Below are 25272 nucleotides of genomic sequence, written 5' to 3'. Positions count from 1 at the left end.
TTTACAAAATTATGAGGGGCATGGATAGGATAAATAGACAAAGTCTTTTCCCTGGGTTGGGGAGTCCAGAAGTAGAGGGCATAGGTTTCGGGTGAGAGGGGAAAGATATAAAAGAGACCTAAGGGGCAACCTTTTCACGAAGAGGGTGATGTGTGCATGGAATGAGCTGCCAGAGGATGTGGTGGAGGCTGGTACAATTGTAACATTTAAGAGGCATTTGGATGGGTATATGAATAGGAAGGGTTTGGAGGGATATGGGCTGGGTGCTGGCTTGGGGGACCAGATTGGTTTGGAATATCTGGTCGGCATGACGGGTTGGACCGAAGGGTCTGTTTCCATACTGTACATCTCTATGACTCTATCTTTTTCCCAGAGTTGTAATGTCTAATACTCAGGGGCATGCATTAAAGATGAGAGGGGGAAAGTTCAGAGCAGATGTGTGGGGCAAATGTTTTACACAGAGAGTGATAAGAGTCTGGAACACGCTGTCAGGGCTGGTGGTGGAGAGAAAAACGGCAGATGCTGGAATCCAAAGTTTAGAGGGAGGAAGCTTGAAGAACATAGCAAGCCTGGCAGAATCAGAAGGTGCAGAAGTCGACGTTTCATGTGTAACCCTTCTTCAGGGATTGTTGTGGAGGCAGATACAATACGGGGGGAATAAAAAATATGGAGGAATAAGGACCAAGTGCAGGCTGAAGGGATTAGTTTAATTTGGTGTCATGTTCGGCACAACATCATGGGCCAAAGGGCCCATTCCCCTACTGTACTGTTCTCTGTTCTTTTAACAAAACAGCCTGCTTGATTAACATCACATTAGTACTTCCACCGCTGATGATGAGTGGCAGCAATGTGTATCATTTACAAGATTCACTGGAGAAATTCACCAAATTCACCTTTGAGAGCACCACTGACCACTCCCTTGCAGAAGCATAATAGCAGCAGATACATGGGGAAAAAAAACACCTGCAAGTTTCTCTGAAAACCATTCAACATTCTGGAAAGATATCATCATTCCTTCTGTGTTGCTGGAACTCCCTCCCTAATGGCATTTTGGGGGATCCTATACTAAATGAACTGCGGTGGTTTAAGAAGTCAACTCATCACCAACTTCTCAAGGGTGTCCCAGCAACATTCATACCCCATGAATGAACAAAATAAAAGTGATGATATCATGCACATGTTTCTTAAAGGCATACTCAAATATTGATGATGGACACAATACTAACCATATAAATGTGGTAGATGCCAGGAGTTGATCAGCAGTTGGATATTCTAAATAACTCACTATCTGATTGTACATTTTGTGGATATTTGATCAAAGTGTGCTTAGATATGAGTAGCTAGAACTCAAGAAGTTGACATCATTCTGTGTAAAGCAGCCTTTTAAGTAAGTTAAATTAACATGAATTCTGGAAAGGAAAATATTGACCTGGTGGATTCCACCCTGAACCTCTGACTCAGAGGTTAAAGTGCTAAGAACTCATCTACATTGACTATCATTTTGTTCTCCATAGATCAGCAAACACCTCATAGTACAATATTAGTATTGAAATACGACATATTGTATTTTATGGTAAAGTGATAGAAGAAATAATTCCAATTGAGAACAGTTTGGAGCTCAGTATGAAAGCTGATATGATATAACTAATACACTGGCATTTTTGATTGAGAGAACTGATCTATTTCACAAAATCAAATGATAATTTGTATTCCACAAATTTACCTAAGGATTACAAGTCAAAGACAGATTTTTCAGAATATTCTGTTACAATATTGACAATTAGTAGGTCAGAAGCATTCACTTGATAACTCAAGTTATAAATGTAGAATTCAATAGTCTAGTAATACATTTTGTCAGATAGTACTATGTGAAGAAATTATAAGAATGACATGTTGATTTGTGCACCCAGATCTCCAAATATGCACACATAAAATGAAATTCTGTCAGCTACATTGATTAACTAAATTTAGTCTTCATAGAAGTATGCTTCCCTTTGAAAAATGAGAAAAAAATAAAGTTACTAGGTCAGAGATATAATTCTTATTTCCACCTTATTAATTTCAGTAGATCAGAGAAATATCGTATGATTACTTGTTAAACAACCTTATTTTCTTGCTTTTCAGGAATGTAAAAAGTTGTTAACAGAATATCGCAAATATTTTCAAAATACTAAGAAACAAACAACTGAAACAGTGCGAGATACTCCATTTGATGTGTCAGAAATGTATATATTTGGTAAACTTGATGTCTTCTGCAAAAGACTAGAAAAGGTAAAATGCAATCCAGAAGAAAAGTAATACAGTTATAGTCTAGGTTTTGATCCGACAACTCACCATATACAGTTTTTATCCATAATCACATAATAGCAAAACTTTCTGGCTTAGGAATTGGAGAGATATGAATTCACAATAAAATTAAAGCTAATTTAAGTGACATCTGACAGGAAGTGATAAAGACATCTTCAAACTCCTGCAGCCGAATTGAAGCCTTGCCACAGGCTGTCCCATTCACTACAAACCTTTTTTGACACTGATTCTTCACTGTGTTGATGTGATTCCTGCAGAAGATGTCAAAATTTATCATTAATGAGTTTACGAGGATAGCATTAACTCAGATAGAAGATTCACTGGCTTTATTAATCAGGTAGAGATTATTAATGGAGTGTTATGGATGATTATTATATTTAGAGTAAAGATTAAAGACACTGACTTGCTTTTAGTTTAGTATAATCATGGATTAATTTTATCTTCAGAAAACACAGAGATTGAAAGCTTTTAGGGCAATTTTGTAAAACTTGACTAGTAGCAGAATACAGTTTCTCTCTTAAAAAGGATAACAGGACAGTTCAGGGCAAGTTAAGTGACCTTGATGTAAAAGTTTCGCCTGTCAAATTTCCAGACCATGAGTGTTATTTTAGGGAGAAGCGAGTCAGATAATCTAATCGAAAAATATAAGATCCTGAGGGGAATTGATCGGTTGGATGTGGAAAGTTTGCTTGCTCTTGTAGGCGAATACAGAATTAGGGGTCATAGTTTAAATGTAACATGTTGTCCATTTATGACAGAGATGAGGAAACAAAATTCTTTTGAGGGATGTGAGTCTTTGGAATTCCCATCCTCAAAAGGCATTGGATGCAGAATCTTTAAATATTTTTAAGGCAGACATAGATGGATTCCAGCACCACTAATCCAGATAGATGGATTCTTGATTAATAATGGGCTGAATACATAGAAATGTAAAGTTGAGGTTAAAATCAGATGAGTATGAACGTATTGAATGGTGAGCAGGCTAGAAAGGGGGGGTAACCTACTTTTTTTCCTTGTTCGTATGTTTGTATTCTCCCTCGGAACCAGCCACATGCGCCCCATATCCATAGACATGCGCAAATGGAATGTGCTGCTGCTAACAACCCTTATGGCACTCCTCCAGCCCACTTACAGGATGTTTCGACACTTCAGTGCTGCAACTTTTGCTGCATTGTTAACTGTCATTGTAATGCTGCAGTAAAGGCATTTTGCACTCATAGGCATGCACTCAACTCAGGGATAGAATCAGGCTGCATCTTCCGGCTCTTCGCTGGCTCTTATACCACTCACTTGCTCCAAGCTTACCTGGATGTGCCCAGCAGCCCCGTTTTGCATTGCCTTTCATGGCCTTGTGTTTACTTGACTCGACTTTTTGTGCTTTGTTTCATCAGGCAGAGATACCAAGTTTATATTACTGCTGTCTTGTCATGCAGTTTTGTGCAGAGACAAAGTTATGAACCTGACCATATTTGTCTGCAGGTCCATGTCAAATCGGTACTGGCCTTCACTCGTAAAGTCACGGGGAGCCTGGGATACCAGTCCAGGCCCCACTCAGGGCTATCTGAGTCAGGTTCATTTCCTCTTAAGGTGGTTCCTGGTGGTTCCTACAGCTTTGAAACATGGAACATATGGCAGTTAAGCAAATATTCTTGAAGCTGTGGAGAAAGAAACTTTACAGCATCCATAGTGGAGTGGCAAATAAAATTTATATCAATTGTATCTGAATTGACTTAATTTGCAACATTGCAGCCAGAATTGAATGCTATGTAATCACTTAAAAAAAAAGTATAAATATTTTATCTAAAATTGTTCAAATTTAAGATAACAAAAATTCATGTACATTTGCAGATCACAGAAATGGTTGAAACGTCAAAGACATTTTCTGTGTTGAAGAATTCTACAATTGAAGGAATTGAGATACTTGCAATAAAATATCAGAATATTTACTTAAATCTTAAAAAGAGCAATTATGACATTTTGGACCCTCGGAAGAAAGAATTTAATTCAGAATATGCTGTGTTCATGAAGCAAATATTCGACTTAGAGGTAACAGCTAGTTAGTGAAAATGTATTCTAAGGGTTATGGAAGAGATGGGGCCATGGTCACATTTTTGCTAATGTTTGGTAATGTCACTGGCATTTTTAAAATTAAAGATTCTGCAGTCATGAGTTCAAATTGCTTCATGGCAGCTGGGATATTTTAAGACTAACTCATTAAGAAATTGAAAATGATAGTCTTAATGATAATAAAACTAGTGGATTGTGTTCCCCAGTTATCATCCTTGATAACAGTTATTGGCTTGGTACAAAGAGAACAAGAGTCAAATCTGTATTGACTAACCACAACCGTTATCAGTTTTGTTAAAACAGACATACAATTCACACCGTTTGGTTAAGAAAAGGTTAACAGCAGACATGCAATTCGTACAAGGCTAAAATCCAAGCCCACATCCACAAAGTTTACTAATGAGGTTCCCTTAACAGTCATCAAAATTAAAGTCTAATACCCAAGAATAGAGGCTCATTCTGGCTAGGCAGTTTTTTCTCAAATCTTGGGGTCCTCTCCATGCTTTCAAGTTGTTCATAAATTCGCAAAAGTTACTGTCCAGAGATTTTGCTGATGGTACACTAAAATCCTTCATTTTTATCCTTTTTCCTTATCTTCCTGAACTGTAGTATCTTGTTCTTGTTGGTTCTTGGGTCACCTGATGCACTGGTGTCTTTCGACTTTTGGCTCACTCTAAGGACACCTTTAGGATTACATCATTATGGTTCCCCCAGATAGGTAATTGTATCTTATGTCATCCTCAGGGCTGATCTGGTTCAAGCCAGTGGCTGGGGCTTGGGTAACTTCACTTCATAAGCTGTTTACATGTGTGACCAACCCCTGGCCAACAACTGCCATCGATATCTATCTGGTGCATTACATCCTTTATAGCTGGAAATCTGTCATATGTAATGATCTGGACTCATGTCACTCTGATTTTGGTGCCTTTGAACTTCCTTGTTTAACGGTGTAGTTTTCCAGTCAAAACTACTACAGAAATGTCAAATCAGAAAAAAAAAGGATAGAGCAAAATGCAATACACAAAACTGGAATGTTTCAGGTCCAATGACGCTTCTTCAGAACAATTATAGAGGTTTATAAAATCATGAGGGGTATGGATAGGATAATTAGACAAAGTATTTTCCCTGGGGTGGGGTAGTCCAGAACTAGAGGGCATACATTTAGGGTAAGAGGGGAAAGACATTAAAGAGACCTAAGGGACAACATGTTTACACAGAGGGTGTTACGTGTATGGAATGACCTGCCAGAGGAAATGGTGGAGGCTAGTACAATTGCAACATTTAAAAGGCATCTGGATGGGTATATGAATAGGAAGGGTTTGGAGGGATATGGGCCGGGTGCTGACAGGTGGGACTAGATTGGGTTGTGTTATCTAGTTGGTATGGACAAGTTGGACCAAAGGATCTGTTTCTGTGCTGTGCATCTCTATGACTCTGTGAACCCGGGCACCAGAAACAAACTCTTCCCAGGTGTCCCTGTAAAATACTGTTCAGTAAAACTTGAGGCAGTACTTTATGCTCCCATTTCAGTGTGTTTATAAATGATGTGAACCTGAAAAATTTCCTGGATTGCCTTGCCACCACCTCCCACTACTGTAAGTTTGCGGTAAGATAAGCAATGCCTTCTTGAGTTATTCCACCATTTCCCAATTGAGGCACTTAAATGGATAATCAATAAGCAGTTCAGGATCATTTCCTGGATTGACATGATTTGGAAGTGCTGGTGTTGGACTGGGGTGTACGACGTTAAAAAAAATCACACTACACCAGGTTATAGTCCAACAGGTTTATTTGGAAGCACGAGTTTTTGGAGCGTTGCTCCTTCAACAGCACTCCAAAAGCTAGTCCTTCCAAATAAACCCGTTGTACTATAATCTGGTGTTGTGTGATTTTTAACTTCCTGGATAGAGTCATAGAGTCATATAGCACAGACCCTTTGGTTCAACTTGCCCATGTCTATTGTTTCCCAAACTAAACTAGTCCCATTTGCCTGCACTTGACCCATATCCCTCTCCATCTCCATCAACGATGATCGACTCAACACTGACATTTTTTACAAACCCATTATAGTCCAACAGGTCTATTTGGAAGCACGAGTTTCTGGAGCGTTGATCCTTCAACTGCACTCCAAAAGCTAGTCCTTCCAAATAAACCCGTTGTACTATAATCTGGTGTTGTGTGATTTTTAACTTCCTGGATAGAGTCATAGAGTCATATAGCACAGACCCTTTGGTTCAACTTGCCCATGTCTATTGTTTCCCAAACTAAACTAGTCCCATTTGCCTGCACTTGACCCATATCCCTCTCCATCTCCATCAACGATGATCGACTCAACACTGACATTTTTTACAAACCCACCGATTCGCACAGCTACCTGGATTACACCTCCTCCCATCCCACCTCCTGCAAAAATGCTATCCTGTATTGCCAATTCTTCTGCCTCTGCTGCATCTGCTCCCAGGAGGACCGGGGCGGCATGGTGGCACAGTGGTTAGCACTGCTGCCTCACAGCGCCAGAGACCTGGGTTCAATTCCCGCCTCAGGTGACTCTCTGTGTGGAGTTTGTACATTCTCCCCGTGTCTGTGTGGGTTTCCTCCGGGTGCTCTGGTTTCCTCCCACAGTCCAAAAATGTGCAGGTTAGGTGAATTGGCCATGCTAAATTGCCCGTAGTGTTGGATGAAGGGGTAAATGTGGGAGAATGGGTCTGGGTGGGTTACGCTTCGGTGGGTTGGTGTGGACCTGTTGGGCCGAAGGGCCTGTTTCCACACTGTAAGTAATCTAATCTAATTCCGCCACAGAACACACCAGATGGCCTCCTTCTTTAAAGACTGCAACTCCCATGTGGTTGAAGATGCCCTCCAACGTATCTCATCCACATCTCGCACCTCCGTCCTTGAACCCCACCCCTCCAACCTCAACAAGGACAGAACCACCCAGTCCTCACCTTCCACCCCACCAACCAATCGCATCATCCGCCAACATTTCCGCCACTTCCAAAAGGATGTCGCCACCAGGAATATATTTCCCTCCTACCACTATCCGCTTTCTGCAAAGTCCCTCCGCGACTACCTAGTCAAGTCCCCGTCCCCCAAACAACCCACCCTCCCCTTCGGGCACCTTCCCCTACCTCCACAGGAATTGCAAAACCTGCGCCCACACCTCCCCCCTCACCTCCGTCCAGGTCCCCAAAGGAGCCTTCCACATCCATCAAAGTTTCATCTGCACTTCCACACATATCATTTACTGTACCGTTGCTCCCGATGGGGCCTCCTCTACATTGAGGACATCCACACCAATCGACCCCACCGCCCCATGGCCGAACATTTCAACTCCCCCTCCAACTCTGCCGAAGATATGCAGATCCTGGGCCTCCTCCACTGCCACTCCCTTACCACCCGATGCCTGGTGGAAGAATGCCTCATCTTCTGCCTCAGGACCCTTCGACTCCATGGCGTCAATGTGGACTTCACCAGTTTTTTCATTTCCTCTCCCCCCACTTTATCCCAGTTCCAACCTTCCTGCTCAGCACCGCCCCTATACCTGTTCCACTTGTCAATCTTCCTTCCCACCTATCCACTCTACCCTCCTCTCCAACCCATCACCTTCACCCCTGCCTCCATCCACCTTTGCACTCTTAGCTACCTTCTCCTCAGCCCCACCCCCTCCCATTTATCTCTTCAACCCCGAGGCTCCCAGCCTCATTCCTATGAAGGGCTTTTGCCAGAAACATTGATTTTCCTGCTCCTCCGATGCTTTGCTATTACAGCACTACTCTAATCTTGACTCTAATCTCCAGTACCCACTTCTACCATATCTCACTATTTTTTTCCTGTCCAAATGCTTGTAAATGTCAAAACTTACCAGGCCTTCATTTTCAAGTTGGCAAAGGTTCAACAGAGAGGAGCCAAGAAAATCATCTTGCACAGACCTCCGCCTAGGAATGCCTTTCCAGCACAATCCCCAATCATTTTCCTAAGTTTCACCTCTGTTCCCACTATGTCATCGCCCAAACATACCTGATCATAAAAGCTCTTCTACTCAAATTATTCTGTGCTGAATGCAACACCCATTTGTGTCAACCTGGATTCTGGGACTTAGAATGTTTTAGTGTTTTTAGTGTCAGTCATGGGCAATGTGCTTCTGATGCTGCTGGAAATCCTATGCTTCTGGCCAATCAAATTGTCCTAGAACTCTCTGAAGTTCAAGACTTCCTCCTCAGTGGAAGGAAACAAACTCTCATACTCAACCAATTATCGCTGCCTAATTTTATTTGTCAGTTGCATAAATAATTTAGAATATAGAAGGCATGATTAGTAAGTTGGTCGATGACACCAAAATTTGTGGCATAGTAGACAATGAAGAAGGTTTTCTAAGATTACAAATGGATCTTGATCAAATGGGTCAATGGGCAGAAAAATGGCAGGTAGAGTCCAATCTGGATAAATGTGAGGTATTGCATTTTGGTACAACAAACAAGGGCTTATACAATTAATGGTCGGGCCTTGGGTAGTGTTGTAGAACAGTGGGACCTAGGGGTACATAATTCTTTGCAGTTTGCTTCACAAGCAGAGTGTCATTGAAAAGGCGTTTAGCATGCTTATCTTCATTGCTCAATCCGTTGAGTACAAGGGTTGGGAAGTCATGTTGAGATTGTACAGGACATTGAGGTGAGGCCTCTCCTAGAATACTGTGTCTAGTTTCTCGTCACCCAATTATAGAAAAGATATTATTAAGCTGGAGAGAGTTCAGAAGAGATTTACTAGAATGTTGCCAGCTTGGAAAGTTTGAGTTATAAAGAAAGGTTGGGAAGTTTTTCATCGGCACGTAGGAGGTTGAGAAGTTTATAACATAATGAGAGGGAAAAATAGAGTTAATGGCAGTTGTCTTTTCCCTGGGATGGGGCATTTTGAGACTGGAGGCACAATGTTAAGGTGAGAGAGAGAGATTTAAAAAAGACATGAGAGGCAAATGTTCCTGAGGCAGTAGTGGATGCTGGTACAGTTACAATGTTTTTTAAAGATATTTAGATAGATACATAAATAGAAAACATTTGGAGAAACATGGGCTAAGAGCAGACAGGTGGGACTAGTTTAGTTTGGGATTATGTTCTGCATGGACTAGTTGGACCAAAGGCTCTGTTGCTGTGATATATAACTCGATGACTCCACAGCAGGAAACTCTTCCATCAAAAGATACGGCCCATGGAAGAGCTGTCCCTATAGACTAAACAAACAACAACCTGTCAATGCCACAGACTCCTCCAATATTCCTCAATAGATCCTGACCCACTGGCAGGATAGACCTAAAATAGCTTTCGGTACTGTTGTATTTATTCATCGGAGAGTGGGCTAGGAATTCCTCACCATGCTGTATAACCCGTGACAGGTCAAACAAAGGTAAGGAAGCCTACTAATTACCACCTTTCTCAGCTAATCAATCTGTGCTTCTCCATGTAGAACACCTCTTTGAAGCAGCATTGAGCATAGAGAGGGCACAGAATATGCTATGACCAAGGAGCTTCTATATCCATCACCTGAAGTGACTTTATAGCACTGCTACTGGTCAGGTCCTGAAGGGCATATCTGTAAGAATGGCCCTGTGGCAGGTGTCAAGGGAAAAATGTACTTAATTTTATGCTCACCAGACTATCAATTGCAGATGTCTCTATCCATGATTGTATTGATCAGGTGACTGCCTCAAAACCCTTGAGGGTGCGACAAAGTCTAGTCCTTAATTATTAGACAAAATCCCATCCAAACATGAGGAAACCATCCTTTATGTAGTCTCATGCTACCACCATGCTCAATGGAATAGATTAAAGAGGCCATAACTGACCTCAAAGAAATACCATGGGCCATGAGTAACAAAAGAATTATACACAAGTGCAATCTGTGACCACAGGGCCTGATATATCATTCAATCTACCATCACCAATCAGGGGAATGAACTGTAGTTCAAATAGGAGTACAGGAGTGTATGCCAGGAGCAGAATTTAATATACTTAAAAATGAGGTGCCAACCTGAAGAAGCCAAACACTGAATGCAATTTAATCAGCAAGTTATAGAAGGAGCTAATATATTCTACAATCAATGCAGCAGAACAGAACTCTGGATACCTGTCATATCCAATGATGATCAATGATGGGCAATTAAATAACTAACCTGGAAATGACGTTTGTCCCATGGCGGAAATGCCTATCATGAGGGGGCATAATTTTAAGGTAATTTGAGGAAGGTTTAGGGGAGATGTCAGAGGTAGGTTCTTTACTCAGAGAGTGGTGGGTGCATGAAATGCACTGCCAGCAATGGTAATAGAGTCAGATACATTTGGGATATTTAAGTGACTCTTGGATAGGCATATGGAAGTTAGTACAATGATGGGTATGTAGGTTAGAGAAGAATAAAAGGCCAGCAAAACATTAAGTGCCAAAAGGCTTGTACTGTGTTGCACCGTTTTATGTTCTAATTGAGTGGCTTGTAATAGCCATTTCAGAGGGCAGTCAATAATCAATCACATTGCTGTGGGTGTGGAGTCACATGTTAACAGACCAGGTAAGGGCATCACATTTCCTTCCCTGAAGGGCATTTGTGAATCAGATAGATTATTTTCCCCCGACATTCAGCAGTGGTTTCATGGTCATCTTTGGATTTCTAATTCCAGATATTTATTGAATTCAAATTCCACTGTCTGATACGGCAGGTTTTAAACCCAGACCCCCAGGACATAGCTGAGTTTCCAAATTGATTATCTGGTGATAATACCACAAAGCCATTGCTTCCCATAAATTTCACACCTCTCACTTTTTTTGTCAAAAACGTTTAGGGAATAATCTTGGAAATCATTATAACTCAATCTTGATTATATATTTCAGAATTTGCTTGATGACTTCATGAGTAACTGTTTTGCTAAAATCATTTCTTCACGGCATGCTTTACAACTTCTGCAGAGGTAAGTTGTCAGGCTAATGTGTAAAAATGCTCAAACATTTAAGTTCTGGAAATGATTAGCTTTATATTTTCAAATGAACTGCTTGAATTAAGGATGAAAAGAGTCATCGTATTTTTAGTTATTTTTTCATGAAGGAAGTACCTTTTATGTCCCTCGTTCCATTTTTGTCTCTGATTCGGGGTATTATTTCAGTTTGAAAAGTCAGAGTGTAAAGCTAACTCCATCTTTTTGAGTTTTATAACTGGAGACATAAGGCTATGTTTGCTTCAATGATTGGAATACGATATGGAGCTTTGGGTACTTGTCATAAAGGTTTTTTGAGTTTTTCTTTCTTTCATGGGTTGGGGGTATCACTGGCTGGGCCAGCATATATTGCCCATCCTGAATGCTCAAAGGGCAATTAAGCGTCAACCACATTGCTATGGTTCTGGGGTCACATGTAGACCATATCAGGTAAGGATGTCAGTTTCCTTCCATCAAGGACATTAGTAAACCAGATGGATTTTTCCCAATAATCTACAGTGGATTCTTAATAAGATTCTTAATTCCAGATTTTGGTCGATTTCAAATTGCATTATCTGCCATATCAGGATTTGAACCCAGATCCCCAGCACATCACTTGGGTCTCTGGATAAACAGATCATGAACGTAGTACCAGACCATCACCCCCCCCATTTTTTTTAGGTTTTTGGATTAGAAGTTTTTTTATGTTGACTATCTTAGCCTCTCCCTTTGCTGATAATATGAAATTCATCTTCCTGTACAACATCAAAAGACTCAACGAACCATGGAAATTATGTAGCAGGAAGGGGGCCATTCCGCCCAAAAACACCCAGATGCCCTTTCTAATCCAATCTTCCTGCTTGCAGCCCATTGCCCTGCAGCTTACAGCACCTGCAGATCCAAGTGATTTTTGAAAGAGTTTAGGGTCTCCGCCTCCACCACCAACTCAGGCAGCAAATTCCAGACTCTTACCGCCTTCTGCATAAAAAAAAAGGTTTTTCTTCACATCCTCTATAATCCTTCTGCCACTTAGCTTGAATCTATGACCCCTGTTTTTTTAACTGTCTGGCAAGGGAAACAGATATCCCCTTTCCCTATATCTCTACCCCTCACAATTTTGTATACCTCAATCATGTAACCCCTCAATCATGTTGCATCTGAGCCTTCTCTGTTCCAAGGAAAACAACCCATCCTCTCCAATCTCTTCTTGTAGCAACATTCTAGGAAGTCTTCAATGCATTTCTCCAATGCAATTCTTCCTTCCTATAATGTGGTAACCTGGACTGCACACAATACTCCAATTATGGCCTCACCAGAATTTTGTACAATTTCATCATTATATCCCTACATTTGTATTGTATACCTCTGACACTGAAGGAGAACATTCCATATGCCTACTTCACAACATCATCTACCTGTACTGCTACCTTAAGAGACCTGTGCATGTACAAACAAAGATCTCTCTCTTCATCTATTCCTCTCAGTATATTCATGTTTATTGTGAATTCCCATTTGCTGTTTTACCTCCTTAAAAGCATCACCTCAAATTTATCAGAGCTGAACTCCAGCTGCCATTTTTCTGTCCAGTCCAAGAACCCATCTGTATCATTTTAGAGCCTACAGATAAGCATCTACACGATCCACTACATGACAATTTTTTGTATTGTCTGCAAATTTCCCAATTGTGCCCCCAGATTCAAGTCCAAATTGCTAATTTATAAAATGAATAGCTGGGGTAGCAACATTGAACCCTGCAGAACACCACTTGAAACAGCTTTCCATTCTCAAGGGCAGCCTTCAACCATTACTCTTTGTTTCCTGTTATTATGCCAACTTCAGTTGAATTTGATACATTACCCTGTATCCATAGCCTTTTACTTTTTCGACCAGTCTGCCATATGGGACCTTGTCAACTGCCTTATTAAACTAAATCCATGTCGACAATATCCATTATGCAACCCTCATTGATCCTCCTTGTCACTTCCTCAAAGAATTCAATCACATTTGCATGGCATAGCTTTCCCTTTACAAAGCCATCACCTTTGATTCTGACATCACCTTCAGGACATCTCGGCAGGAGTCCTCAGGGTAGTGTCTATGATTCAACCATCTTCAGCTGTAATAATGACTTTTCCACCATCATGAGGTTGAATGTGGGGGTGTTTGCTGATTATTGCATAATGTTCAGAACCATCTATGATTGCACCTGAACAAAGCTGGGACTGAGATCCTTGCAGCTTGATTTGCTCAAATTATTGGGAAGACTTTTAATTTGAAACTTTATTGCTGGAACAGCACAGCAGGTCAGGCAGCATCCAGGGAACAGGAGATTCGACGTTTCGGGCACAGGCCCTTCTTCAGGACTTTTAATTTATCAAGGTTGGGGTGTAGAATCCAAAGGAGAATCATGGAGAAGAAATCCAAACTTGACAAAATAATCAGAAATGCATTTGGCTGTAGAATAGACAATCACAAGTTTGTGGGTGACATCAGAGGGAGGAAGAAAAGAATGAAGTTTGAATCAGCGATGTATACGAATGCACAGTGATTTGGGATTTACAGGCTCAGATTGCCATGTGGAATTTTAATGTTACTGTGATAACAGAGATCTAGCTCAGGGAAGGGCAAGACTCGATGTTAAATTTTCTTGGATATAACATATTTGGAAAAGAAATTAATAACTAGGAGATGGAGTAGATAATTCAGCCCTTCGAGCCTGGGCTGCCATTTGATGCCATCATGGCAGATCTCATCTTGCCCTGAATTTCACTTTCTTGCCTGCTCTTCATAACCCTTCAACCTATTACTAATTAAAAATATCCATCTCCTTCTTAAGATTAGAATGCTGCTGGAAATGCACAGCAGGTCAGGCAGCATCCGAGAAGCAGGAAAATCTGATGAAGGGCTCCTGCCCGAAACATCGCTTTTCCTGATCCTCACATGCTGCCTGACCTGCTGTGCATTTCCAGCACCAATCTAATCTTGACTCTAATCTCTAGCATCTGCAGTCCATCAGCTTATCAAAATCAACCAGTATTATTGCTGTACTTTTCCTCCAAGTCCCCAGTATTTCCTGGTTTACTGTGCCCTACTGTTGGGGGCCTGCAGATTACTCCCACTAGGAGCTTCTTTCCCTTGCTACTCGGATGCTGCCTGACCTGCTGTGCATTTCCAGCACCAATCTAATCTTGACTCTAATCTCTAGCATCTGCAGTCCATCAGCTTATCAAAATCAACCAGTATTATTGCTGTACTTTTCCTCCAAGTCCCCAGTATTTCCTGGTTTACTGTGCCCTACTGTTGGGGGCCTGCAGATTACTCCCACTAGGAGCTTCTTTCCCTTGCTAGTTCTAATACCTATCCAGACTGATTATATGTCTTGATCACCAGTTCTGATATAATTTCTCACTGTAGCACTGACCTTGCTTTACTAACAACGCTTCATCACCATATTTTCCTTCCTGCTTATCCTTCCAGAATACTGAATACATTTGGATATTCAATTTCCAAACCTGGTCTCCCAGCAACTGTATTACAGTAGTCACCATCAAATCATGGCCCTTTGTCTCTTTTAGGCTGTTAACTCATTAATTTTATTCTAAATGCTTCATGTATTACTAACCTGTATTCCGACTTCTCCTTTAACTAAGATTTTCTGTTTTTTCATGCAACTGACACCTCTGGCCAAACCATCCACTATTTAGTTTAAATCTCAATCTACAGCTCTAATTATGTGATTCGCCAGGAACTTGAAAGAGTTCAGAAAGGATTTACAAGGATGTTGCCAAGGTTGGAGGGTTTGAGCTATAGGAACAGCTGAATAGGTTGGGGCTATTTTCCCTGAAGAGTTGGAAGCGGAGGTGTGACCTTACTGAGGTTTATAAATCATGAAGGGCATGGATATGGTGAGTAGCCAAGGGTAGGAGAATGTAAAACCAGACAGTATAAGTTTAAGGTGAGAGGTGAAAGATTTAAATGGGACTGAAGGGGCAATTTTTTCACACAGAGGATGGTGCGTGTATGGAATGAGCTGCTAGAGGAAGTGGTGGAGGCTGGTACAATTATACCATTTAAGATGCATCTGGATGGGTATATGAATAGGAAGGGTTTAGAGGGATATGGGACAAATGCTAGCAAGTGTGACAAGATTAAATTAAGATATCTGGTCGGCAGGGTCGAGTTCAACCCAAGAATCTGTTTCTGTACTGTACTGTTCTATGACTCTGGTTCCAGCAGATTCAGGTAGAGCCAGTCCCAATGGAACATCTCTCTCTTTTCTTAGTACTGTGCCAATATCCCACAAGTTTGGGTCCATTTCTCCTACACCAATCTTTGAGCCATGCATTTCTTCTTCAATCATTTTGGCCCTGTGGCAATGAGCTTGTGGCTCAGGTAGTAATCCAGAGATTACTGCCCTGATGGTTCTGCTTTTTAATTGAGCTGCTATCGTATTCCATATTTCCTTATTCTATTTATATTGGTGATACTGATGTGAACCATGACAATTAGGTGTTACCCCTCCCACTCCAAGTTCCTCTGCAGGCCAAATGAGATATCCTGAATGAATTCAGAAACCAGGGAGGCAACAGAATGCTGTCAATTCTGGCTGCAGAAAACAGTGTCTGATCCCCTGACTATATTATCCTGGAGTATAACTACATTTCGTTTTTCTCCCTCCTCTTGAATGGTTCCCTGTATCACATTTCTATAGTCAATTTGCCCATTTTCCCTACTGTCCCTGCTGTCAGCCATACAGGGTCGAGGACAAGCGCTGAGGCTCCTGCAACATTACCCCCTGGATTCCCTTGCCTATTGTCACACCCTTCTGTCTCTGACTACTAACCATATTCAAAGTTTGTGTGAAGATTTGTAGCTTGGGTGCTCGTTGTTGTGGTTCTGTTCGCCGAGCTGTGGCGAACAGAAGCACAACAACTAACCATATTCAAGATAGTTAACCTAAGGGTGTGACTACTTCCTAAACACAGTGTCCATGCAATTCCTTCTTTTCCTGATATCTAGTAGTTTTCAAAGCTCTGACTCTAGTTCATCACCCCAAGCAGGTAGTAATCACCTAGGCAAGTAGGCAGCACCCATCTCACTCCTGACTGCTGTATGAATGGTGGACAGACTTTGGGGAATCAGGAGGTCACTCAGTACAGTGTTTCTGACATCTGATTTACTTTTGTTGCCACAATATTTATAAGGCTAGTCTTTAGCAATTCCTGATCAGTGGCAACCCTTGGCTGTGAGGTTATGCAGGAGAAAGTGAGGACTGCAGATGCTGGAGATCAGAGCTGAAAATGTGTTGCTGGAAAAGCGCAGCAGGTCAGGCAGCATCCAAGGAACAAGAGAATCAACGTTTCAGGCATGAGCCCTTCTTCAGGAAGATTATGCACTTTGATTTAATTTGATTTGATTTTGTTTGATTTATTATGGTTACATGTACCTAAGTACAGTGATTAGCTTTATCTTGTGAGTAGTATAGGCAGATCATAGCAACCAAGAACATACTGATCATAGGGTGCTTAGAGCGCAGCATATAGTGCATTCAGGTTATAATGTATAGGTTGTGTCCAAAGCAAGATCAACATTATTTGAAGTTAGAGAGTCCATTCATCCGTCTAATAACAGCAGGGAAGAAGCTGTTCTTGAACCCATTGGTGCATGTATTCAAGCTTCTGTATCTCCTGCCTAATTGAAGAGGTTGTAGGAGAATATTACCGGGTGGGAAGAGTCTTTGATTGTATTGACAGCCTTTCCATGGCAATGATAAGTGTAAATAGAGTCCATGGATTGGAGGTTGGCTTCCGTGATGGTCTGGGTTGTGTTCACAACGTTCTGTAGTTTCTTATGGTCCTGGGCAGAGCAGTATTCTTTCTATGCTGCATCTGTAAAAGTTGACAAAGGTTTTCATGGACATGCAGAATTTTCTAAGCTGCCTGAGAAAGAAGAGGCATTGTTGTGCCTTCTTGACCATTGCGTCTACATAGGAAGTTCAGGACAGGTTGTTGGTTATCATCATTCCTGGGAACCTGGCCCGCTCAACCTCCGTTCTTTCCTAAATGGGGAAAGGCTTGGAAATCAGATGCACAAAGGGGCTTAAGAGTCCTGGTGCAGGATTCTATAAATGCAGGTTTAGTTAACATGTAGTTAGGAGGCAAATACAATGTTAGGATTCATTTCAAGTCAGCTATAATAAAAGAGCAGCCATGTACTGCTGAGCTGTATGAGGCTCTGGGCAGGCTGTATTTAAAATATTGTGAATAATTTTAAGCCCCAAATATACAGAAGGATGTGCTGGTGAGGGTCCAGAGGAGGTTTGCAAGAATGAACCTGAGGATGAAAGGCTTGTCCTATGGAGTTAAAAATCACACAACACCAGGTTATAGTCTGACACGTTTAATTGGAAACACTAGCTTTCAGAGTGCTGCTTCTTCATCAGGTGGTTGTCATATGGATGGAATTTAGGAGAATGAGGGGTATCTGATTGAAACTTACAGAATACTGAGAGGCCTGGCAAGAGTGGATGTAGAGATGTTTCCATTCGTAGAAGTGTCTCTGACCAAACGGCACTGTGTCAGTCATGATTGAATGGCAGAACAGTCTGAATCAGCTGAATGGCCTCATTCTGCTCCTTTCTCTTATAGTTACATGAGTATTTTATTTATAGTGGGAGTTTCAGTATGGGAGCATCATTGAATGTGAAGGAGCAATAGTTAGATTCTGTCTTCTTGGAGCTGGTCACTGCCTGGCATATGTGTGACAAAGTTTTTACTTGCCATTTATCTGCCCAAACTGGATATTGTCTAGATTGTGTTGCATTTGGAAATGGACTGGTTTTGCATCTGAGGATTTGTGAATGATGCTGAACATTGTGCAATTTTCAATGAACATACCTCCTTCCGACCTTATGATGGAATGATCAGCTTATTGATAAAGCAGTTGAAGATGTTTGGGCTTTGGACACTACCCTGTGGATTTCTTGCAGAGATGTTCTGGAGCTGAGATGTCTGACCTCAAACAACCAAATCTATTTTCCTCAATGGTAATTAAGATTCCATGATAGAATACTCTCCACCTGCCTGGATGTTGCTACCCAACAATACACTGGAAACACTAAAACAACACCATCTAGGACAAACCAGTCCACTTAATCAGCATTCCAGTCATCATCTAATTATCATTCCCTTCACCAACACTGATGCCCCACAAGGGCTACAGTCTGTTTAACATGCAAGGTGCACTGCAACAACATGCTTTCTTTGGTAGTACTATATAAACAACTAAACCTTAACACCTGGAACGGGGAGGTCAATAAATTCGTAGGATAATCTCCAACTACATATGTCCATCTAAATCACGCACCATCTTCACTCGGGACCACTTTGCTGTTCTTTCACTGTAGCGTCAAAAATTTGAAATTGCCTTCCTAACAGCACTGTGGACAGACACACACAAAATGCACTGCAGATGTTGAATAACTCACTATTATCATCTCAAGAGAAATTTGGGTTCGTGAACAAACTTGCCAATGGTACTCAGACATCATTTAAGCCAATTGGTCATACTGAGACATACAATGAACATGTGAAGATAACTGAACATAAGGCAAAGTAATCTCAGAAAGTGAGCAATCTGAATTCTAGAGATTTTTTTTTGTTTTTGGAACACATTATGTCTCAGGTATCTTGATGATCTAATTGTCTGAAGGTGAAATGTTTTTTGGATACTTTTTTCAATGGTTGTAGGAAACCAAAAATTGCCAGGTTTGCAAATAACTTAAACACTGTGTTTGTCTTTTGCTGTTTTGCTGATAAGACTATGTGAGGATCTTGCTGAGATCATTCAATCATAATTTCCATAAATTCCTGGCTGTCTGTTAGGTGACTCACAAATTAGTGGACCTCTTCAAAATATATTTGTAGGAATGGAAGAATAATTATTCTGAAGCATTTTAATATTATGCATATTATATTCTCACCCAGTAGAGTGAGTCACCACAACAATAACACAAAGTCTTCAGCCACAATCCTGTTACACGTGTCTGCCTGCAACATTAGTTAAATAAAGGTTAGAGATTGAAAATGTGTTCAAAAAATGATAAATATTATTGCAAATTTTAATGTGCATCATTCTTCCCTGTGCTAGCATTGTGACTTTGATTTTAAATACTTATTTCAGGACTGTTATCTCAATATCAAACATTTTTGTCAATATATTATACAATTGTAATATCTGATTTTCATGATTTCTGTTGGATTGCAGTTTATATGTGCTAAACCTGTGACCTTAGATTTCAGAAATTGAATATACGATCTCTTGAGTCAGAAATTGAAATTACAGTTGAACGTATTCTTCAACACTATTTTGGAGAGTTAATGGCTATACAAAAGGTAAGAATAATTACTTTAATAAGACTTTCTGATGTGCATAATTACATTTGTATTTCTTTATTAATGAAGTCATATGTGCAACTTGAAAATTCTAGTCACTCATGATTCAGCTGAAGTATAGACAAAAAAGCACAAAAATATTTATTTTTCAATGTAGTCATTACTGTAAGGAATTAGACAGTTTGACGATCGAGACCATATTAGCTCTCACAACATCAAAACTATACTAGCTCTCACAAATTCAGTGAACACTGGATATCAATGGATATGCAGGATTGGGTAGAAATTAAAATATTGGCTTCTACCAAGTCCTGAGGGCTCAAAAGAGCAGAAGCCCTAAAAGAACATAGAATGTGCAAGGAGGAGCTTAAAGAGGAAATTAGGACATCAAAAAGATAATGACATGTAAAATGATTGAAAATCCAAAGTTATTTTATAAGTTCAGAAGATTTGGAGCTGAATTAAGCCATTCGGCCCATCGAGTCTGCTCTGCCATTTGATCATGGCTGATATGCTCTTCACCCCCATTTTCCTGCCTTCTTCCCATATCCCCTCAACTGATTACCAATTAAAAATCTATCTACGTCCTCCTTAAACTTACTCACTGTCCCAGCATCCACCACACTTTGGAGTAGCAAATTCCACAGGTTCGCAACCCTGTGGAAGAAGTAGTTTCTCCTCAACTCTGTCTTAAATTTGCTACCCATTATCCAAAGACTATGACCTCCTGTCCTAGAATGCCCCACAAGAGGAAGCATCTGCTCATTGTCTATTTTATCTATACCTTTTAAAATCTTTGCATACCTCAATTTGATCTCCTCTCATTTTTTGAAATTACAAAGAGATAGGCAGAAACTGTTCAATCTCTTTTCATGCAAAAAACTCTTCATCTCTGGGATCAATCTAGTGAACTTCCTCTGAACTGCCTCCAGTGTCACTACATCTCTCCTCAAATAAGGGGACTAAAACTGTGTACAATACTCCAGGTCTAGTCTCACCAATACCTTGTTTAGTTGCAACAATACTTCCTTACCTTTATACTTTAATCCTTTCACTATAAAAGTCAACATTCCATTCCCTTTCTTTATTGTCTGCTGTACCTGCATGCTAGTTTCCTTTCCTGAAGAAGGGCTCATGCCCGAAACGTCGATTCTCCTGCTCCTTGGATGCTGCCTGACCTGCTGTGCTTTTCCAGCAACACATTTTCAGCTCTGATCTCCAGCATCTGCAGTCCTCACTTTCTCCTGCTAGTTTCCTGTGACTCATGAACAATGACATCCAGATCCCTCTGCACCGGAGCACCAAGTCTCTCCCCATTTAGATTATAGGTCGTCTTCCCATTTATTCCACTCAAATGCATGACTTCACACTTACTCACATTAAATTCCATCTATCACATTTTGGCCCACTCTCCTAACCTATCTGTATCCATTTGTAAGGTTCTTATTTCCTCACTACAATTTAGCATCCCGCCTATTTTTGTGTCATCCACAAATTTGGCTATAGAGCCTTCTATCTCTGTATCCATGACTTGGAGGTGCCAGTGTTGGACTGGGATGGTCAAAGTTAAAAATCACACAACAACAGATTTTTGTCCAAAAGGTTTATTTGGAAGCACTAGCTTTTGGAGCGCTGCTCCTTCATCAGGTGGCTGTCGAGGTTAAGATCATGCTCACAGAATTTATAGCCAAAGGAGTCCAGTGTCATGGATCTTAGATTAAAACTTTTATCTCTTATAATGGGATATGCTGGTTTATGTTCTTTGATCTGTAAATCCCAGAACTTCTTTCAAATTACATTCTCAAATTAGCTCAGCTTTTTAAGCAATAGGTGTGAATCTGTCTGTGTCCTGTGTACATGGAAGTTTTTTTTTGAGAGTTTAACTCACTGCCACATCTCTTCCTGGTATGTGCACCTTGAAGAAGTTCTGCTCTTCTCTCCGACAGAATTTTCATTCAAATCTTTTTTTCTTTTTGTTGTTCACCAACATTAACTTTGCAGTCACTCCTGGTGTTTGACTAGATATTTGCAAAAACTCACTTCCACTGCCAGAAAGCATTCCTCACTGACTGCTTCCGGCTCAGACTCACCCCACATGGATTCCAACTCAGGTTTCATCCTTCATGTTTTGAATCTATGCAGGAACACAGGTATCTCCATGATATTCAACATTCCTCAGAGAGCTGTTCTTGCTGCATCCTGAGATCGACATCTCAGTGCCATGCATCACCATATGCACACTCTCGACTTGTTTTGAAGAAAGAAAACTGGACTCAAAACATTAACTCTAATTTCTCTCCACATATGCTGCCAAACCTGCTGGGATTTTCCAGCAATTTCTGTTTTATTTCAGATTTCCAGCATCTACAGTTCCTTTAGTTTTTTTTGTCTACATTTTGAGGAAAAATCTTTTCATACAGCAAGTGCTTAAGATCTGGAATGCACATGGAATGTTACAGCGCAGTACAGACCTTCGGCCCTCAATGTTGTGCCGACCTGTGAAATTAACCTGATGACCATCTAACTTATACCATTCCATTATTATCCATATGTATGTCCAATGCCCATTTAAGTGCCCTTAACATCGACAAGTCTACTACTGTTGCAGGCAGGCCATTCCACGTTCCTATTACTCTCTGAGTAAAGAAACTACCCCGAATATCTGTCCTAAATCTATCACTCCTCGTGTTAGCCTTCACCACCCGAGGAAAAAGGCTTTCACTGTCCACCCTATCTAACTCTCTGATTATCTTATATGTCTCGATTAAGTCACCTCTCAACCTTCTTCTCTCCAAAGAAAACAGCCTCAGTTCCCTCGGCCTTTTTTTGTAAGTCCTTCCTTCCATACCAGGCAACATCCTAGTTAATTTCCTCTGAAACCTTTCCAAAGCTTCCACATCCTTCCTATAATGCGTTGACTAGAACTGGCCTTACCAGTGTCTTGTACTTCCTGAGATTGTGTTGGAAGCATGTTCAAAATACTCAGAAAATGATTGCACTATTATTTGAAAAGAAAGCATATGCAGGGTTATGAGAGAAGATGGGAGATTGGCACTAAGTGTATTATTCATTTGGGAGATAATTCAGGCACAATGAGCAGAATAGTGTCCTTCTGCTGTGCAACAACGATTGTGATTCTGTATGAACTTGTCTCCTGTGCTATCTTTGCAAATTCGTCCAATCAGTGTGAAGATGTAAAACTCCGATAATTGTAGTGTCTTTCTGAGAAGCCCATACTATTTTTTCGATTACAACTTCCTGACTTTATGAATGAGTCTACCATGGTGAACCTTATCAAATGCCTCCTCACTCTACTGTGGAGAGTGAGGAGGCAAAAATCTTTGCCAGTGGCTTAGCAACCTCCTTTCTCGCTTCCCTGAGCAGCCTAGGATAAATCTAGTCTGGCCCTGGGGACTTAACAATCTTAATGTTTTCTAAAATTTCCAACTTCATCAATCTTGATCTGATCAAGCCTGTATCCCAGCTCCTCAAAGTTTTTATTCACAAAAAGGTCCCTTTCCTTAGAAAAAACTGAAGCAAAATACTCATTTAGGGCTTTCCCTATCTGCTCATGCTCCACACACAAGTTCCCTACATTATCCCTGATCGGCCCTACCTTCTCCCTGATCATTCTCTTATTCCTCACATATGAGTAAAATGCCTTTGGGTTCTCCCTAATCCTATTTGCCAAGCCTTTTTCGTGCCCCCTCCTGGCTCTCCTCAGTCCATTTCTGAGCTCCTTTCTAGTAAGCCTGTAATCCTCTAAAGCTGTGCTAGATCCTTGCTTCCTCCACCTTACGTAAGCTGCCTTCTTCCTTTTGACGAGAAGCTCCTCTGTTCTCGTCATTCAAGGTTCCTTAATCTTACCTGTCTCAGAGGGATAAATGCGTGCATCACTCGCAACAACTGCTCCTTAAACAGTCTCCACATGTCTGCTGTGCCTTTTCTGTGGAACAATTGCTCCCAGTCTGTACTTCCTATCTGATAGCATCATAATTTCCTTTTCCCCAATTAAATATTTCCCCTCGGTAACTGCTCCTTTCCCTCTCTAAGGCTATGTTAAATGTTAGGCAGCTGTGATCACTGTCACCAAAGTGTTCTCCCACTGCGAGATCTGACACCTGTCCTGGCTCTAAACCGAAGTTTAATATGCAAAAGAAATTAAGATAAAATAGAATAAACTGGACTATTTACACATAATACATGTAAAAAAATTTATAAAAGGATATTTGTATCATTGATAGTCACAGGTGAGGTGCTGGAAGACTGGAGGGTGGCTAATGTGGTGCCGCTATTTAAGAAAGGCGGTAAGGAAAAGTCAGGGAACTATAGACCAGTGAGCCCCTGACATCGGTGGTGTGAAAGTTGTTGGAGGGAAACCTGACAGATAGGATTTACATGTATTTGGAAAGGCAGGGACTGATTAGGGACAGTCAGCATGGCTTTGTGTATGGGAAATCATATCTCCCAAATTTGATTGAGTTTTTGAAGAAGTAACAAAGAGTGTTGATGAGGACAGAGTGGTAGACATGATCTATATGGACTTCAGTAAAGCATTCAGCAAGGTTTCTCGTGGGAGACTGGTTAGCAAGGTTAGATCTCATTAAATACAGGGATAGCTAGCCATTTGGATATAGAACTGGCTCGAAGATAGAAGACAGAAAGTGGATGTGGAGGTTTGCTTTTCAGACTGGAGGCCTGTGACCAGTGGTGTACCACAAGGATCCACTATTTTTCAGCACTTATATAAATGATTTGGATGTGAACATAGGAGAAAAAATTAAGTAAGTTTGCAGATGACACCAAAATTGGAGGCATAGTGAACAGCAAAGAAGGTTACCTCAGAATACAATGGGATCTTGATCAGATGGGCCAATGGGCTTAGCAGTGATAGATGGAGTTTAATTTAGATAAATGTGAGGTCTGCATTTTGGAAAAGCAAATCAGAGCAGCACTTATACACTTAATGGTAAGGTTCTGAGGGCTGTTGCTGAACAAAGAAACCTTGAAGTGCAGGTCATATTTCCTTGAAACTAGATACAGAGGAACCTCAATTATCCGAATACCAATTATCCGAAAATTGGATTATCCGAAGGAGATCTCGAGGTCCCAATGGAAACATTACATCAAAGACGTGTTTCTTACAGTGATCGCGTCTTTTGTTTATAGTGATTAAGCAGGCACCGTCTCCAAATGATTATCTGCTCACCTCTCTCTGTCCCCACACTCTCCCTGGTGTTCTACACAGGTGTGTACCTTAACCCACTCACACCCATCCTTCCCCACACCTTGATAATCTCTCCACCAGTTTCCTGTGCAGGGCAAAGGTGGAACCTGTCAAAAAGTTGCAAAGTTGTGTGTGTGGCTGTGGCTGTGTGGGTGTGTGTATGTGTGAGTGTATGTGTGCGTGTGTGTGCGCGCGCAATTTGGACTCTTATCTCACAAAGGCAACTGCAGCAGTCTTGTTGGTGTCCAGTTCAGCTGCCACAGAGAGGGAGTGGGTGTGGATGGTGGGGGGGGTGTTGGATGGGGGCAGGAGGGCAGTGTTGGAT

General features: G+C 41.0%; 1 protein-coding gene across 1 annotated transcript in view; it reads left to right on the top strand.

Annotated features, from left to right (window-relative positions):
* The window catches only part of LOC122540179 (dynein axonemal heavy chain 8-like), a 1249383-nt gene that overhangs the window by 238401 nt on the left and 985710 nt on the right, over positions 1–25272 (top strand). The window contains exons 12-15 of the mRNA XM_043675521.1: positions 2125–2271; positions 4156–4353; positions 11248–11324; positions 19621–19720. Coding sequence (XP_043531456.1) covers positions 2125–2271; positions 4156–4353; positions 11248–11324; positions 19621–19720 — 522 coding nt within the window. The remainder of the gene's footprint in view (positions 1–2124; positions 2272–4155; positions 4354–11247; positions 11325–19620; positions 19721–25272) is intronic.

The sequence above is a fragment of the Chiloscyllium plagiosum genome, chromosome 3 (assembly GCF_004010195.1).
Source record: "Chiloscyllium plagiosum isolate BGI_BamShark_2017 chromosome 3, ASM401019v2, whole genome shotgun sequence".
NCBI classification, from domain to species: domain Eukaryota; kingdom Metazoa; phylum Chordata; class Chondrichthyes; order Orectolobiformes; family Hemiscylliidae; genus Chiloscyllium; species Chiloscyllium plagiosum.
This window is presented reverse-complemented; position numbering and strand designations above follow the sequence as displayed.